Source organism: Gymnoscopelus braueri (assembly GCF_963280865.1).
Source record: "Gymnoscopelus braueri genome assembly, chromosome: 12".
Classification (NCBI taxonomy): Eukaryota; Metazoa; Chordata; class Actinopteri; order Myctophiformes; family Myctophidae; genus Gymnoscopelus; species Gymnoscopelus braueri.
Window position 1 is genome coordinate 22,690,585 of NC_137614.1, and position 18,245 is coordinate 22,708,829.

The following is an 18,245-nucleotide window of genomic DNA, read 5'->3' on the forward strand; positions in this document are numbered from 1 at the left end:
ATTAACCACTTAAGCCCTATTTTATTCTTTGGTTATTAAAAAAAATGCTGATCTACAAGCTACACGTTTGTAGATGTGCTATTTTCAAAATGATTGGAAAATGTTTGAAAATCTTCACCTATAATGACATGCCAAAAATAGGGATGCCAGGTTGAAAGTGGTTAAATGCCACGAGAAGAGATAAGAGAAGGAATATTGTTATTAACTCTTTCACTGCCAAGAGTATTTTCATAAAGTACTCCCCCAGTGCCAGAAATTTGCGTTTTTTTTATTTTTTTATTTTGTAATTTTTCATTCAAATAAATGATCTGATTATACATATTACAGTTCTACCAGTAGAGAGCAACAAATCGACACATTGATGACCTCGCTGGCTCACTCGCCCCCTCCCAAACAGGCTCACGTCATATCCGGTCATAACCGGATGTTGACATTTTCGACAATCGTTGATCGGGCTAAATTACGATGTGATACACGACTACGATGACTGATCGTCACCCAGACCAAAGAGAGTAGACGTGGACCTCTCCGTTCGTTTTTTATACCGTGTGAAAAAACGTGACTTTCCCTATTCTGGCCAAAAATGACCGCGGGAAAAAAATGAGAACCGGAAACGGAATCTGCGTCATGAAACCGGAACCCAATGAGTCTGAAGGAGTCAGGAAGCGAAAGTGATCATGAAAAATAAACAGAATAGCGCGACTACAGTCAAAAGTAAAAACTCGGGATTTCTCGTGCTGGCAGGGAGGGTACTCGGAAAAAACTCGGGATATCTCGGGGCGTGGCACTGAGAGAGTTAAGATTCAGACTCATTAAACTGGCAATGACTGAACCATGAACCATGATGAGGCAACTCCCACTTTTCAAAGTGTGTATTCTTTCATCCACTTAATTTTTTTTAGGAATCTGACAGTTCATTTCCCTTTAATTGAAGGGATTCTGTTTAGCAATTTAGTCTTTTGAATTTTGTTTTGTGGACAGCGTCCAAGCTTGTTCAATTGTATCTTTTGGGGGGAGAGTTTTAGGCAATCTCTCACTCTCATTTCGATATTTTAATGTGAGATGTATGTGGACAGTCCAGTTTACAGTATGTCGATTTATTAGTTGAGCCACCGAAAACGTGAGAACAATGTATTGAGGCTGTCTGTTTGTCTTTCTGTGTTTGCCACTCTCACCACACATCTGTCCACCAGAGGATAATAAAAATAGCAAAACAAACTTGAACTGAAACACAGGCACGCATAATGCCGAAGTTGGCTTGTTTTAATTATTTCAAGATCAATTCTAAATGACGAATCAACCATTATTTCAACCAATCTGTACAGTAGAGTGTGTTAATACAGTGGGTGATCTCTCTGCTCTTCCATTGAGAAATGTAGACCCTGGTATACTAGGACACCTACTGGTTGACAAGTAGCCCTGCCTGGAGCTCATGAGCCCAATGTCTCCACTGGCCAAGCAGATGAGTGCTAGACCTTTGGTCTCCCACGCGTGACACCAGTGTTCAAATCCCAGGTGTTACCATTGCAATAACCTAAATATCTGTCGGGAGAGGACATAAAACCTACGGATTGCAGCTTTACTCAAAGGAACGGGTTGTGTCAGTTTAAAAGCAACATAACCACAACACTGTCTCCCTCTCAGCTGCCCAATTGTCTGTCTCTCCTACACTGTCTCCGTCTCAGCATTCCTACTGTCTGTCTCCCCAACACTGTCTCCCTCCAACTCTCCTACATAGATCAGCTGACCTGATCTTTGGATACTCCCAGTGAACTTTTTGAAAAATGTGATTTGAACGTGCAACACTACTAGATTGCGCCACAAAGTATGCTCCTGGTCGTAAAAGTTAATTCACTGAATCTGTGAGCTTACAGAATGACGCACAGACATTTTCTCACAAATCTTTTTTCAAAAATGTGAACTGGAGAAAGTACCATGCTTTATTACAAAGCATTGATTATTTATTACTTCATTAATAAAGCATGGCTGATCCCTGAGGGGAAACCTGGACATTTAGGAGTGTGAAATCACAATCCAGTAATAAACCACAAACTCTATGAACACATGTAAAAAAACAAAACAAAAAAAAAAGCCCCCCAACACATTACCCGCCAAGATATTAAACATTGTTTTTAATCCCCTTGCCACGTTTATTACCTTAAATAGACGATCTTTGAAACGCAGTGGAAGCCAAGTTGTGTAATTTTTTTTTTAAAGTCTCCGTGGGTTGGGTGAGGGATCCGTGTATCCACTGAAACAATAACATTCCAACCGCGAGCAGCCATTTTGGAGCTATGGCCCGTTGAAAACGGGTGGTTTTCATTACAAAAAAATGAATCTGAGTTAGAAGTGCTTTTCTAAAAATCCTATAGCTGGGGCGGACGGACGTCCTTTTTTTTTTAATGACGTCACATCCGTCTACTGCTTCTCTGAGTGACGAGGGATCATTCCTAAGCTATGTTAGAGCGGCCCTTGTGGAATAGGAATGAAAAAAATTAAATAGAACGCATATCTGCGTTTTTGGTGGGCAAGTGATGCATTTAACCCATTTATACCTGAGGCCGATTCTAGTTTTCTGAAAAACTTCAAATATTTATTCAAAAATTACAAAAGATTATGTTGCTATATACTGTACATAGAAGAACCCCAAAAGCGGTTCCCGTCCTGAAAGGTATAGTTACACAAAGGGGTTCCCGCCCAAAATGGGTTAATAGAACGCATATCTGTGTCCTTGGCGGGTGATGTGTTTACAAAACATGAACATGTGGTGCGACTTACAAACTCCTGTCCATTGTCATTGACGAAGAACTCCTGCAGCTTGAGACTCCAGTCATGGCGTCGTTTGAGGACTCCATACTGGAGCACAGGCTGACACATGTAGCAGCGCCATGGGTCCAGGTGGCGAGCACTGTTAGACGCCCCGGGACCCACCAGAATGTCCAGACAGTCCACACAGAAACACCTGCACACACACACATAATAATAATAATATGAATAAAAAACCTTGATTATAAATCACTTATCCAAAGAGATTTATACATGCTTAATTACATGTAATTAAGATCACTTGTGTGTCTGACCTGCAGCAGTTGGCGTTGCCGCACAGCAGCACCTCTCGTCCTCCACAGCAGACTGTGCAATACGACTGGTACCCATCATCATCATACATATAGGAGATCTCCAGGTACACATCCTACACACACACACACACGCGCACGCACACACAGACACACACACACACACACACACACACACACACACACACACACACACACACACACACACACACACACACACACACACACACACACACACACACACACACACACACACACACACACAACACACAACCTTCATAAACAAACGAAGACCCTCTTGGTGTGTGGAAAGTTACGCTTCATTTACACTCTTTCTAGTCTTTCCTCTTCTTTGTCGTGAGCTTGCAGATCGGCTATTCCAGGCGAGCAGCACCATCATATGACGAAGAACAAATCGGGCTTTACCCGAGTGAGTGGATAACTTTCTCATAGATTCTCCAGTCTCCACCGCTCACTGAAGAGCTACAGAACACTTTTCACATGTTATGTAATACTCCACACGACGAGTTAACAGATTGTGTAAAATTGGCACAAATGGCCCTTTAATCCCCGGGAGGTGACTGTCTTTTCCCACATGGATAGCATTAAGGAAATCAAATCTTCATTTCAGCTCCTCAAGGCCTGGTCTTGACACATCGTCCTGCACTCCAGTCCAGCCAAGACTAGACTTGTCTACAACACACAGTATCCAGGAAATACTAAATATATTATTTACGCAGGTGCGTTCAATGGAAGCAGGGTCTCTTTGGCCCTGTTTATTCCAGGCATTAACCACTTAAACCCTATATACTTAGTTGACTTATATACTATACACATAGCCCTGGGTTCCCCAAGGCTCTATACACATTTTGTTCCCCTTTACTTTAAATGTCTTGGCCGGAAATATCCGATCTATAAGCTCACAACGCGCTGCATTGCGACATGTTGTGAGCTTGTAGATTGCGTATTTTCACTGAATTTTCGCCCCAGAATAGGGACGCTAGGGTTCTCATAAAATCCTCAGTGTTTATAAACTCTTAAGGTGTGTTCACAAAGGCGGCAAAGATACTTTTATAGTCTATTCTTTTGAGTCCTTTTGGTCACTGGGACAAATGTGTTCATTTGGGTGTTAGCCTATTTGCACAAATGGCACGAATGCTGCCAATCACAGTACACATACTATGGAAAAGTACAGAATACTAATAACACAGTCTTAAAGTAGCAGTTGTACAGTATCAAATTAATCGAGATTGAGCAACTACATGGTCGATTTCTTGACTCAAATCTACAGATCGTTTACAGTCAAGCTGTCACACAGAGCGTGTGCTTTTCTTCTCCTCCCTCCTGTCAGCTCTCCTCCCCGAGGCAACTCATTGTGGAGCTCCCGTTTGGCGAGACTTTCTAATGGACTAAATAAAAAGCAGTTTCTTGACTCAAAGACCAACTCAGGGGCTTGTTTTGTTTGCAGGAATAGTAAATGTACACAGGCAAAAAAAAATAACATTTGATAATCAACAATAAAATGTTATGCATCTAAATGGAGGGCCTTTGAGAAAAGCAAGTAATAACACAAGATTACAACGGAAACCAAACGACACCCACTTAACATGCCTGGACAATGTCCAGATATGCATTTACACCTGGAATTAAAACATTCTTGGAGACTTGAAATCCAATCTACCTCTCTCTTAGATCTCTACACTTATTGTAATTTTTTTCATCACATGTACAGACAGCCTTTGACAAGGAAGGGTCGAGTTTTGCATGACATGTAGCCGCTTTTATCTAACTCATTCTTAAGGAGCTACTTTATTAAACTGAATTAGATGCATGTTGAATAGACAAGGCCAGCTGAAAATAAGAGTTAGTGCTATGGCCTCGTCCGTGTCTGGAGATTCCTCTGTATGAGAGGGATTAAGTGTTAAATGTGTGTTTGTCAAAGCATGCACAAATCTGATACCTGAAAAGATGATACTGTATGTATCTGCTATGATGCTGCTCAAAATGACCAGTAGAGTACACAAGTTCAACTTAAAGCTGCAATACGTAACATTGATGTCCTATCCAGGTATCAAACCTGGGTCTCCCGCACAAGCACCAACATTTAATTAATACGGAAAGCCAGTTTGGGAAGGGGAGATATTATGCTGTGGTCCTACCCGACCAAAGGATCTACATTTCTCAACAGAAGAGCAGGGAGACTAACTACAACCACCGTAGTTGTGTTGGTTATATTGTATTAACATACTCTACCATACAAACTGGTTGAAATAATGTTTTATACACAAAAAAAAGTAAGGGATTGCAGCCTTACAGTTCTGGTCTTTAAACAATTATTAGTTTGATTTACAGAACCAGCGTAATAGATTGAAACCAAACTTTAGTTTCAATGTCATGAGTAAATGTATCTGTACTTCTAAAGAAAAAGTCAAATTAGTATTAACTACAAATAGTAACAGTGGTGGCAGTAGCAATAGCAGTTATAGTAGTAGTAGTAGTGTAGTATGACTCAATCACTGATAAAAGAACACAACCATCAATGGGGACAAAAGATTTATGAGTTAAATGTTCTTACTTTGCAGCTTTGGCACAAGCCTCCTTCAAACAGCGGGTGGAAGGTTGCTGCTCTCATCTTACCACAGGAGAGGCAGAACTCTGCCAACCCACACACGCACACAAAACAATCATTAATCATCAGTTTATAATAATTTATCATAGTATCATAATTGTGCTATTAAATGACTATGAAACACACACGTATTATTCAACAGTTTTATAATCATTTACAGTATAAATACACACACACACACACACACACACACACACACACACACACACACACACACACACACACACACACACACACACACACACACACACACACGGAGAACATATGTACCTTCTATACTTCTTTTATTCTTCAAAACTTCAATCACCATTTGTTCTAAGAAAGACAGACAGGTACAGAGAGAGAGAGAGAGAGAGAGAGAGAGAGAGAGAGAGAGTCGAGTCAAGACAGGATGGGACCGGAATCGCAAGTAGGAGGGATACTGTGCTCCTCCGCACGTGTTACACCATCCCAGTGATACTCCCGACTATTTGGGTTTCTATCACCCATTTTTATAGGCTAAAAATGTTGTGCATAAAAAAAAGCATGCTGAATTTCTTTATGAATCGTGAAATGTCACAAAAGGTTTTTACGCCAGATCGAGGTGTTTTTTTTCATCTCTCAAAAGAGTTAGTGCACTAAATGGGAGATGGAAACTCAAATGACATATATTAACTTTGCACAATTCTAAGTACATATTGATCAACATCACAGCATCCATCGGTGGTGAGGTGCCTTGCTCTGGGGCACCTCACCACCATCTTGAGGACATCATCATTGTCTTGACATCTGGCACTACTGTAGACCACACAAAAACATAATAATTAACAATTGTCCAATAACTACCAGATGTGTTATCTCAAGGAATTTGACTAAATGGCAACTGATGCATTTACCACATTTTATTATCAAATTCCCATCACCAAAATATTCTTTGCGTTTGCTTCAACTTCAGCAGAACATCAGATAGGTACGACTTCAGGCAGAACTTTAATAACAACTTGTGGCAGATTCACTCCTCACTTTCAGGATATGAATCACAGGCTTTATTGCCAAGTATGAGGTTCATCCACATACTTGGCACTGACAGTGGTAATTGGTTAGCACCACCGTGGGGGAGCCTAGTATAGAGCCCTTGGAAATCCTGTCAACTAAGTGTTTTTCAACTTACCTCTACTGTAGCTCTCCTCTGGAGCGGACTTGCTCTTACAAAGGCTGACTCTTGGCCTCTTAGCGCTGGGGAAATACTCTGGCAGAGACACATCTAGAACCTGGGGGTCCATTACTGCACTCTCTAGATAAGAACATACAAAATACATCATTTATTATGATAGTAGCAGTAGCACCAGCAGCAGCAGCAGTAGTAGTAGTATAAGCAAGTAGTATTATATAGTAGTAGAATAGTAGTGTGGTTGTTACTATGCAGCAGTGGCACAAGAAGAAGAATATAAATATTATAAATAAACAGAAGATTTTGATTGACGATATTGACTAGCAAGCCGTTAGGTGTCTTGTTTCCAACATAATGTGCATGCAAAGTTGCGCAGCTTCATCTTTAAAATAGATAAACGTAACGTGCTAGAGATTTAAAATCATCATTTTCTGCCATTGGCCATTTGGCTGGCATCGTTACCCGTGGTAGTCAAAAACCACCCACACATACGCTGTTCAACTTGCAACATTAGACATGGTTCTCTCTCTTTCCCTAACTCCACTCTCACCCTCTCTCCTCCAATTCTATTCAATATGCTTTATTGGTATGAAAGTGCTAAATAGTTATATATTCTGATTTGGTATCCTAGTTGAACATTTATTTTTTGCATACTAAAGAGCTAGAGTGACGGAGGGACTCCTGTTAATGAACAAACACTCTCTATAGCAATGAATACTATCAAAACATAGAGCTTTAAGCTTTTAGCAAAAATCTGTTTGTTTTAACTAAAATATATCTTACAGCCCCTTTATGTTTACACATTTATTCTAGTTAACATGTCTTTTGTTGGAAAGCACTTTGTGTCAACTCCTATTGACATGTCTGAGCTGTTATCTTCTCTCTTCTCTCACTTCAATCCAGAGACAACTGTACTCTCTCTAAAAATGCTCTCTATATTTTCAGTACTCCCAGAACCCAGTGACCAGTCAGTTAGTGGTTTGGCTCCTACACTGACCTGCTGCGTTTTGCGAGGGTTTGAGTCCGTCCTGTCCCTTGGGCAAGAAGCCACCATTGGCCCAGTCCAGCATGGGTTTGACCTGGTCCTCCGGGTTGTCAGAGTCACAAGGGGGAAACGTCTTCTCAGCACGAATACTGGCCATCTGAGATGGAGGGAGAAGAGAGAGAGGTGTCATTTCAGGAAAATACAAATACAAACTAGAAAAAGTGCTCCTCGGAGCACAGGTCTCCGCCAGGTCAGGTAGGTTATTTTGGCCTCCTAGTGGCGCTATAATAGGCCAATGTGAAAAGGGTGCCATTTATTCCTAGGCCGTGCATGGCAATCGGACACTGCATGCATGATTTGAAGCATTTTGTTCTAAAAATATGTTTTGCTAAATTTTACCTGCTGGTGGCGCTATAACAGGCCAATGTTAAAAAGGTGGCATTTGTTCGTCAACGTAGTGCAAATGTGCATTCAAAGTTTCACCGCAATCGGACGCTGCGTTCATGATTTGGTGCATTTTGTTCAAAACGGGCCACTTCTGCAAACATGACATGTCAATGTTAGCCAATCAGGATGGAATATGAAAAATCAAACAGATCTGTCTTGATCACGTGACTATAGAGATCATGTGTACCGATTTGCGTGAAATTTGGATAACATTTGAAGGCTTAATATCAAAAAATGTGTTTTACATAAGTCTGCCTCCTGGTGGCGCTATAAAAAGCAAATGTGAAAAAGGCAGGGCAAAGGTTTTTCCTTGGCCTCTAGACTGTGTGCATACAAAGTTTTACACCGATTGGTGCAGTTATAGGTAAAAACACGAATCGGCCTGTTACAGCGCCACCATGAGGCTGATTTGAACATTTTCAAATGGCATTTCTTCCTCGGCCTAATGGGAATGTGTGTGCAAAATGTCACAGAAATTGCATGCTGTGTTCATGATTTGAGGCATTTTGTTCGAAACGGAGTACTCCTGCAAACTTTGAAAGCCAATTTTTTCCAATCAGGATGGAATATGAAGAATCTGAAATTAGCCGTTTCTTTTAATGACTATAGAGATACTGTGTACCGATTTGTGGGATTTTTGGCCAAAATCTGTAGGAGTACTGTCCAAAAATGTGTTTTGCAAAAAGCGGCCTCCTGGTGGCGCTATAACAGGCCCAGGTGAAAAAGTTGGGGCAGAGGTTCTGCTCTGGCATCAAGGGAGTGTGTGTGCACAGTTTCTCTGCGATCAAGCCAACGGTGCCGGAGATTAGCTGTACACAAAATGACAGAATGACGGACACACGGACGGACACACGGACACACGGACAGGGGCGAAAACATACTCTCTCGCCATGCCTTTCGGCCTGGCGGAGACAAAAATAGAGGGTGGCAAAAAAGTAACCACTTAAAGGAGTAGTTCACCCCCAAAAAAATCTTATTTTCTATCAAATACACACCCCATGAAGCCTTGAATTCATGGAGTTTTTTGTTTTTGTCCTGAGCCAATAAACCAGCAGAGTCTCCGGTAGAGTCTCCTACTGAGCAGCCACCCGGTCATCGAATTATTGGCTTAGGAATGCGACAAAAACAAAAAAATCTCCATGAATTCAAGGCTTCATGGGGTGTGTAATTGATAGAAAATAAATAATCTTTGGGGTGAACTACTCCTTTAAGCCAAAATGTTTGGGAAGCCCTGGTCTATAGTATTATGTCTGTTGAAGACAGGATAAGGGATGGAGGGAAGGAGGTGAAGAGGTGGTGAGAGATGGTTGTTAGCTTTAGGCACACAGAGACTCCCTGACGAGCAGAAAGAAAAACACACGACCGACACACTCAGAAGCCTTTCTGTCTGTCAGTCTGTCTGTCAGATGTATTTCTACAGATAGACAGACAGACAGAGGTGCGATTATCTGTGTTTATTGTGTCTAATAGAGATACGTAGGTGTCCTCCATGCAAAAAAAAAAAGAAGAGAACTGACAGAAAGTCAACACACATGCATGCACAAGAAAGAGAGTGTGTGTGAGAGCGAGAGAGAGAGCTGCAGGGTTTGATGGACGGAGATTGACACCAGACAAGTTCGGACAATGTCCTTGTCTGTCTATTTATCTGTCTATTGATCTGGCTGTCTGTCTGCCTGACTATCAGCCTGACTGACTGTGGTCTGTGCACTGTCACGCTGTCGCTGTCAGAGTGAAAGGGAAAGTGCACAATGGACAGACACGCTACTGGAGAGAGAAGATGGAGTAATGTGTTTACGGTACTTGGCAGTTGTGTGCAGCCGTACACCCCCCCCCCACACACACACACACACCCGCACACACACCCACACCCACACACACACACACACTCGCTGAGACATAATAGGACAGGTGTGTGCATATATTCTACCAGTGAAGTGATTTTGTTGGCAGTGAAATTACCGCGTATGTTGTTTTCACAACAGTCTCGCACACACCCACTTCCCTCTCCTCTCCTACCAATCCCTTCTCCTCCCTCCCACCTCTTCCCCTCAATATATTCTCTTCCTCTCCAATGAACCCCTTTGTTTTTCCTTCTCTCCCCCTCCCCTTACTAATCTCTTCTTCGCCTCATCATTATTTCTTTCTTCCTTTGCCTGTCAGTGCTGACAGACAGTTATGTTATGTGTATGTCAGCTGTATGGTCCTGTTGCATTGCATTCAGTGGGATCCATGGTGTGATAAGTACTGTATGTCACTGTCAGTGATTCTCAACCTGTTTAATTGCAAGGACCTCCAGTTTGATGAGTAAAGTGTACAAATGCCTGAGAGTGTACAAATGTGTAAATGTTTGGAGTTACAGACTCATAAAGCCTAATGCATACTACACTATAACAGGTGAAACAGGCAAAAAGGGATTTCAACTGACAACCTTCTGGTCTCAGAATGTGACTCACCTCCAGTGCCTGAAAGATGGCTCTGCGATATGAAGCTAGCTTAGTGTAGGAAGCCTGGCTGAAGAACTTAGGAAAGGCCGTAATGGAATCCAACTTGTCTGCTGAAACCTGGAGAGAGTGGAGGAAAAAGTAGATGTGAATATGAGACAACACAAGACTTGTGTTTCCATTTTATTCCTCCATCCCTCCCTCTGTCTTCACCTCTGGTTCTCAACCTTTTTTGAGCTCTGGACCGCTACCGCTAGCATATTTCAAACACTCATCAATGGACCACTCCCTACAACTACAGTATATCCCATGGACCACGTGTAATTATGTCATGGACCACTAGTGGGCCACGGACACTATGCTTCCTTACCTCTGAGAACTTGCCGTCCCCAAACCACTGCAGCCACCTCATGCCGTGTGTGGCCTGCCGCTTTCCTGTGGCACGCCAGGTCACCACGATGCCCGGCCACCAGGAGAAACCTTTGATCTTTCCCCACACCAGCTCCCCAATCCCGAACCCTTTGTTGTCCTGGAGATACAGCAGAGACAGAGAGTTATGTTCAATGTTAACCACACCCCGCCCGCAGCAGAAACATTTTATGTTCATTCCTCACAACATACCAAGATAACTGGTCCCCCTGGAGTGGGAGGTGTGTTGAACTCAGTTGTTCCTGAGCTGAACAACACAAATCTTAAATGTATTATGGTTTGGTGAAGAAGAGTGTTGGGTGAAGGGAGGCAGACAAGTAGGGACAGTATTCTCTATTAACCAGGTCATGTTGAAATAAGTGTCCACATGTATCTGTATATGCTTTTAAATTATAGGATGTCATAATTTGGTAATTTTAATCTTCCAAGACTGTCAAATCAAATATGTGCATTCTGTAACTATTCATGAACTTACACTAAAACTACAGCACCATTTCTAACATTGTTTATAAAAGAAGAAAAAAAGTGTCACGTATGGTACATGATGATAATACATGATGTGATTTTGTGCTATAGGCATGGATGACATGAATAAAGGATGTACAGTATGATAGGCCTACTTAGGGAGTTGATAAAAGTTTACAATGTCATAATGTTAAATGTAGGCAGTATAGTGCCCTAGATGTGACCACATCTGATCTGTAAGGTGCAGTATATGGAATATCTCTTCCTGGCTCAACTGCAAATCCCTTGCGCTCCTCAGCCCCATATGTATTCCTTGGTACCTTGGTACCATCAAACCACTGGAGAATGGTGTCAAACTCCAAGGGAGTGGGAGAAACTAGTGGGAGGAAACTATATCACAACTATGGTAATCTCCTAACCACAATGAAATGGAATGTTTTTTCACATTATCATGTCAATGTGTCTGCTTGTTGACTCACTGAGCTCTTGCAGTTTCCACATCAAACCAAGGGGCCAGCTTGAGATTTTTACATTGACTCTAATACGGAAGAGACAGTTCAAATGAATGGCCTGTATAGTTTAGCTGATTTATCCCTGCTGGTGTCAGAAAGAATATTCTCTCAATGCAAGTGGATGGGTTTTTGACGAACTTTAGACTTGATTTTCTTACCTTAATAAACGCTGTCATAAATACTATATGCTTCCAGTCGCTAGTTTAAAGTCTCCTTTCAATCATCATGATATGCGTTTTGGTAAACTATGGTCCCATTTATTTTAAAATTGCCGATAAAGTAGGCCAGGGGTCTTCAACAGGGGGTCCGGGGACCCCTAGGGGGTCCTCAGAGTTACTACAGGGGGTCCGCCAAATCTTTGTGTGATATGATTTTTTTACCTTAACCACTTGAACCATAGCATCCCTTTTCTGAGGAGAACTTTAGCCAAAGATAGCTGATCTACAAGCTCACAACGCCTCGCGCTGCAAGGAGTTGTGAGCTTGTAGATCAGCTATTTTTGTCAAAGAGGTATAGGTGTAGAGGGAAAAAAAGAGCAGACCAAGTAAACAAAAAAGGTTTAATCTGAAACACAATGTTATACAATATAGAGGGGGGGTCCCTGCTTCATCTCTCTCTCGGTTAGGGGGTCCTTGGCCTGAAAACGTTGAAGACCCCTGAAGTAGGCTATGCTCTAGGAGGGGCGGGATGATTTGATTGACAAGCTACACAACCAATAGCATTCATTCCCTGCCCCCGCTCTTGATTGACAAACCACCCAATCAATAGCATTCTTTGATTTCCGGTTCCTATTCCCGGTAGCTTTTTGGCATATATTAAAGATGGCGGATTTCAAATTCCTGAACAACCGGCTTCATTTTCGGTCTATAGAAACCAGAGGTTTGGCATAGTCCATTCTTTTTATACAGTCTATGCATCAAACAAATTAAATGTAGTTTAGTGTTAACACATTATAAAAGTGAATTTTTAATTGGAAGTAAAACTAGGTAGATTAGACTAGGTCATTTGTGCAACACAGCAAATACTAGAGTGATGAAGTTGTAGGTTCATCAGCCAGATTCTCTTGCTGCACAAACAAAACAGACCAACAATTGCCAACTGGCACGGGTGGATATTTTCTGTCTGTAGTCAAAAGTTTGAACAGTTTTCAAAATATTTATCTACAATTTTTTTTTTAACCACTTAAAATCTAATATATATTTCGTTACTGGAGTCCCCATGGGGTGTATACCAAGCCCCCTCCTTTTTCCCCTCTAGATCAAATCTCTTAGCAGAACTACAAGCTCACAATGCATCACAACGCAGAATATGCGCACCAGAATAGGGATGCTAGGGTTCAAGTGGTTACGGTTTGTTCAGGGCTCTTTATATCACCCATTCAGCATTAAACATACAATGCACAGAGCTGAGAATACAAACACAATACAAAGATCATTAAAAATCGATTTTTCCCTACCACAACCAAACTGTACTGTGCACAAATCTGAGGAACTATGGTAAAATCTACAGTACCTCTGAAGTATTTGTTCCAATACACGTCACGCAAAAAATATTTAAGACATGGTTAGTAAAGATTAGTATCTGAACCATATACACAGACACAAACGTACACACACACACACAATTTAAAACATTCACTAATGCTGTTATTAAACATATTCACAAAACATTTTTAATGCCTATTTCTTCTCTCCTTCCTTCTTATCCCACGATTTTGTAACCGCATTTTTCCTTCTTACCCTCTCTTCTTTAACCCATTAAGACCTCGAACGCATCTGTGTCACTTTAGATTTCTTTGGCTATTCAAAAATAGCAGATATACAAGCTCATAGCGCGGCACCGAGTGCCGCGCTATGAGCTTGTAGATCTGCTATTTTTGAAAAATCTTCAAAAAAAAAATTTCACATTTTTTTCAAAAAACTGTTAGGATTTAGAAAACATTTTTAAGAATTGCCTCAGGTCTTAATGGGTTAAATTTCCAGCAAATATGAATCCAAATCAAAGCAGGTGCAACGTTTTATTTATTTGATAGTTAGTTTTCACCTACAGCCATATATAATGCCTGTATAATGCCCAAAATAGGGACGCCATGTTGAAAGATGTTAAGTAATCCCTTGCAGACGGTATGGAATGTTAAAAGCTGAAGAGCAGTACGAGGGTGAATGCCATTAGGCTTGGTAATGAATGCAAACAAGCACCGCTAATGGATGTCTCAGACTTCAGCCTCTACTGTGTAAATACACAAATATACCCCCACACATGCTCATACCTGCAGGTATACACACATACAAGCATTTCCAAGGGAGGTTAAGTATATGTACATACATAAGCACATGCATGTGTACACAAACACACACACACACAGGCGTGTACACACGTACGTACTCGCGCGCACACACACACACACACACACACACACACACACACACACACACACACACACACACACACACAAACACCCACTCGGTTTGTAACAGACACTTTTAATTATCTCTAAATACACATACTTATCTCTTTACACACTTGCAGGCAGGCATGAACGCACACACACGCGCATGTGTGCGCACACACACACACACACGCACACACACACACACTCTCTCTCTCACACTTTCTCTCTCTCACGCACGCACGCACGCACGCACGCACACACACACACACACACACACACACACACACACACACACACACACACACACACACACACACACACACACACACACACACACACACACACACACACACACACACACACACACACACACACACGCCCAGCTGTGACCGGTGGTCACCATGACCTGAAAGAAACTATTGATAGAGAGCAAATACAGCCAGTGTGTGTGTGTGTGTGTGTGTGTGTGTGTGTGTGTGTGTGTATGTGTGTGTGTGTGTGTGTATGTGTGTGTGTGTGTGTGTGTGTGTGTGTGTGTGTGTGTGTGTGTGTGTGTGTGTGTGTGTGTGAGAGAGTGTGTGCATGTTTGAACCCACCTGCGCCAACCCAAGGCCAGGTGGAGGAGGTTGTGTGTGTGTGTGTGTGTGTGTGTGTGTGTGTGTGTGTCTGTGCGTGCGTGCGCGTGTTTGTGTGTGTGTGTAAAGGGAGCTACTCTCCTCTCTCATAGCCAAACTAAACACATCCCCCTTTCAAAAGCACTCCCTCTTTCCCTCTCCATCTCTCCCGCTCCCTCCAACCATCCCTCTCAGTTCCCTCTCCCCTTATCTCTCCCTCTCAATGCCACATGTCCTCCACTTTCCTCTTTCAAATTGTTCTCTCATACTCTTTTTGGATGGGAAGCAACAGCGGAACCAGCCACACAGACATATTCAAAAAATAATTAGTAAATGAATGCCCTACTTCATCGTACAATATCACGTGCAAAAGTAGCTAAAATAGCTGATCTAAAAGCCCACACCGCGTCGCAATGCTAAGCGTTGTGAGCTTGTACATTGGATATTTTCACTATTTTTCTAATAGGTTTTGACTAAGTTTTGAAAGAGAAAGTGGTTAAGTCTGTCTGTGGGTTTTATAAATACCTAACCAATGAAAAGTATTTACAAGAGCTTGTGACTAAATAATAACTACACAGGATCCATTACAAGTTTACAACACAGGTTCTTTTTTAGTTTTTTGTTTAGAATATTTAAGATTTCTGCCAAATAGCGACGAATGTATTACAAAGCTGATAACTTTAGTCCTTTTAATCTCACTCAATCTTTTCCCTCTCTCCTCTTCTCTCCTCTCCTCCATCCATTCTTTTTTTTTGTGTTACATCCTTCCCCCAATTTTTTGTGTTCCATCCCTCCCCCAATTCCCTCCATCTTACCTTGTACTCGGTCTGTGTTTCAGAGCAGGAGGTGGAGGTGGTGCTGGTGCTCTGGGCTGAGTCTTTAGAGTCCTGCTCCATCAGCTCCAGGCTGGGGGTCACGGGGACCGCAGATGACTCCACCGTGGACCCCCCAGACCCATCACCCTGACACACACACACACACACACACACACACACACACACACACACACACACAAGCATTGTTACATTATACATATGGAAAGAGGTGGTGTAATGAGTATTTGAGAGAGAGAGAGAGAGAGAGAGAGAGAGAGAGAGAGAGAGAGAGAGAGAGAGAGACTCAGACTGTCAGCTAGTAGTCTGGAGGAATGATTCGATGTAATTGCCATCATTACTGTCTTCAGCGTTACGTTATGAGACAGGATAAGAAGGAGAGAGAGAGGGAAAGAAAGAGAAGAGAGAGCGAGAGAGGCACGAGCAGAAGGAGAAGAAAGACGAAGAAAAGTGGGAGAGAAAATAGACGAAGGTTAAAATGTCAGACTTGTCAGACATTTGTACTACTGTAATTTCTGTGTCGTGTGAAGCGGCCTTTGCCTGAAGGCAAGCTGTCGTACTAACGCACGCACGCACGCACACACGCACGCACGCACGCACGCACACACGCACAGGCACACTCAGGCACACACACACTCAGAGTAAGACACACACAACCCGTACATCCTACTTGTTAACATTCCAACTGGAGTCTGACCCATGACTAACCAGCCTGCATACAGGTAGACTGACATACACAGTCACTGCGTCTCATCCAAACATTTCAACATGTCCACGTCTCTTAAAACATGCATTTGGTTTCCCATTCCTCTCATTCCTCCCTGCTGCACAGCAGTTTTTAACTTAAGCCATATTATATTTCATTGTACGAATTATTTTGAAATCGGCATATTTGTGGGGAGTGCATGCACTGATAAAGACGGGGGGAGGGAGGGGGAGAGAGAGAAAGAAAAATAAGAAGAGAGAAAGAAAGAACTTGTGTGTAATGCCTCAGTAAGTTCAGTCTGATCATGCACTCCCATACGCACACACACACGCAAGCATCCACGCACTCCGTCCAGTTACATATTGACCTCACACAGATAGATTAAACATTGGATGTGTGTTTTCTGTGTTTCCATCTAGTATTTGTGTAGCACTGTATTTGTGTACAGTATATATGTAAATGAATTGGATGTTGACACTACATTTGACACGTACACTGTCAACATGATTATCCATTAGCTATGTATTGAACTCACACTGGTGTGCACAGTCCAATCCTCAGTGTTCATTAACACTAAGGATTTTACTGAGTGGAACTGTGCTGTTAAAATTGCCCAGATCAAGACAAACACTAACCCAAAACCCACAGTGTTGATCCAGAGTGTCCGTTTAACTCTGAGAGTGTTAAAATGGAACCGTAATGAACACTCTGGATTTGACTGTGTAGGGTGCTGTTGTTTACCCAGGTGCTTCCTTCAGGGCGGCTCACACCACCACTGTGGGAATACGGAAATGTTTGAACAGAAGAAAGAAGCAGAAGAGTTTGAATGTGAACAAAAAAAAGAGCTCCTCTGAGCCAGGTCAGGTAGATTATTGCGGGCCAGCAATGCTGATGGAATATGAAGAATCGGACAGATTCATCTTGATCACATAACTATAGAGATAATGTGTACCGATTTGCATGATGTTTGGACAAAATCTGTGGGAGTAAAATAAATACATTTGTTTGGCAAAAATCAGCCTCCTGGTGCTGCGATAAAAGGCAGATGTGGAGGAAGTGTGCATACAAAGTTTTATGCAGATCGGTGCAGGTATAGGTAAAACACGAATCGGCCTGTTATAGCGCCACCATGAGGCTGATTTGAAATTTCTTCCTCGGCCTAGTGGCAATGTGCGTGTAAAATTTCACGGTAATCGCACGCTGTATTCATTACTGTATTCAGGCTTTTTGTTCAAAATGGAGCACTCCTGCAAACTTTGGAAGCCAATCTTAGCCAATCAGGATGGAATATGAAAAATCGGAAAGACCTGTTTCGTTTAATGACTATAGAGATACTGTGTACCAATTTGCGTGATGTTTGGACAAAATCAATAGGAGTAATATATATATTTTTTTGTTACAGAAATCGGCCTCCGGCGCTATACCAGGCCCATGTGAAACATTTGGGGCAGAGGTTCTGCTCTGGCATCCAGGGAGTGTGTATGCACAGTTTCGTGTTGACCAGGCCAACGGTGCCGGGGATTAGCTGCTCACAGACAGATGGACACACACACAAACGCACGCAC

At 42.2% G+C, this 18,245-nt stretch overlaps 1 protein-coding gene across 2 annotated transcripts in view; it reads right to left on the reverse strand.

Annotated features, from left to right (window-relative positions):
- The window catches only part of LOC308096147 (DNA (cytosine-5)-methyltransferase 3B-like), a 54,388-nt gene that overhangs the window by 12,095 nt on the left and 24,048 nt on the right, over positions 1–18,245 (reverse strand). For both annotated transcript variants that reach the window (XM_080443451.1, XM_080443450.1), the window contains 9 exons: positions 15,957–16,103; positions 11,100–11,258; positions 10,742–10,849; positions 7,854–7,998; positions 6,857–6,979; positions 5,977–6,021; positions 5,653–5,732; positions 3,081–3,193; positions 2,779–2,962 (listed from right to left, as the gene is read on the reverse strand). In XM_080443451.1, coding sequence (XP_080299577.1) covers positions 2,779–2,962; positions 3,081–3,193; positions 5,653–5,732; positions 5,977–6,021; positions 6,857–6,979; positions 7,854–7,998; positions 10,742–10,849; positions 11,100–11,258; positions 15,957–16,103 — 1,104 coding nt within the window. The remainder of the gene's footprint in view (positions 1–2,778; positions 2,963–3,080; positions 3,194–5,652; positions 5,733–5,976; positions 6,022–6,856; positions 6,980–7,853; positions 7,999–10,741; positions 10,850–11,099; positions 11,259–15,956; positions 16,104–18,245) is intronic.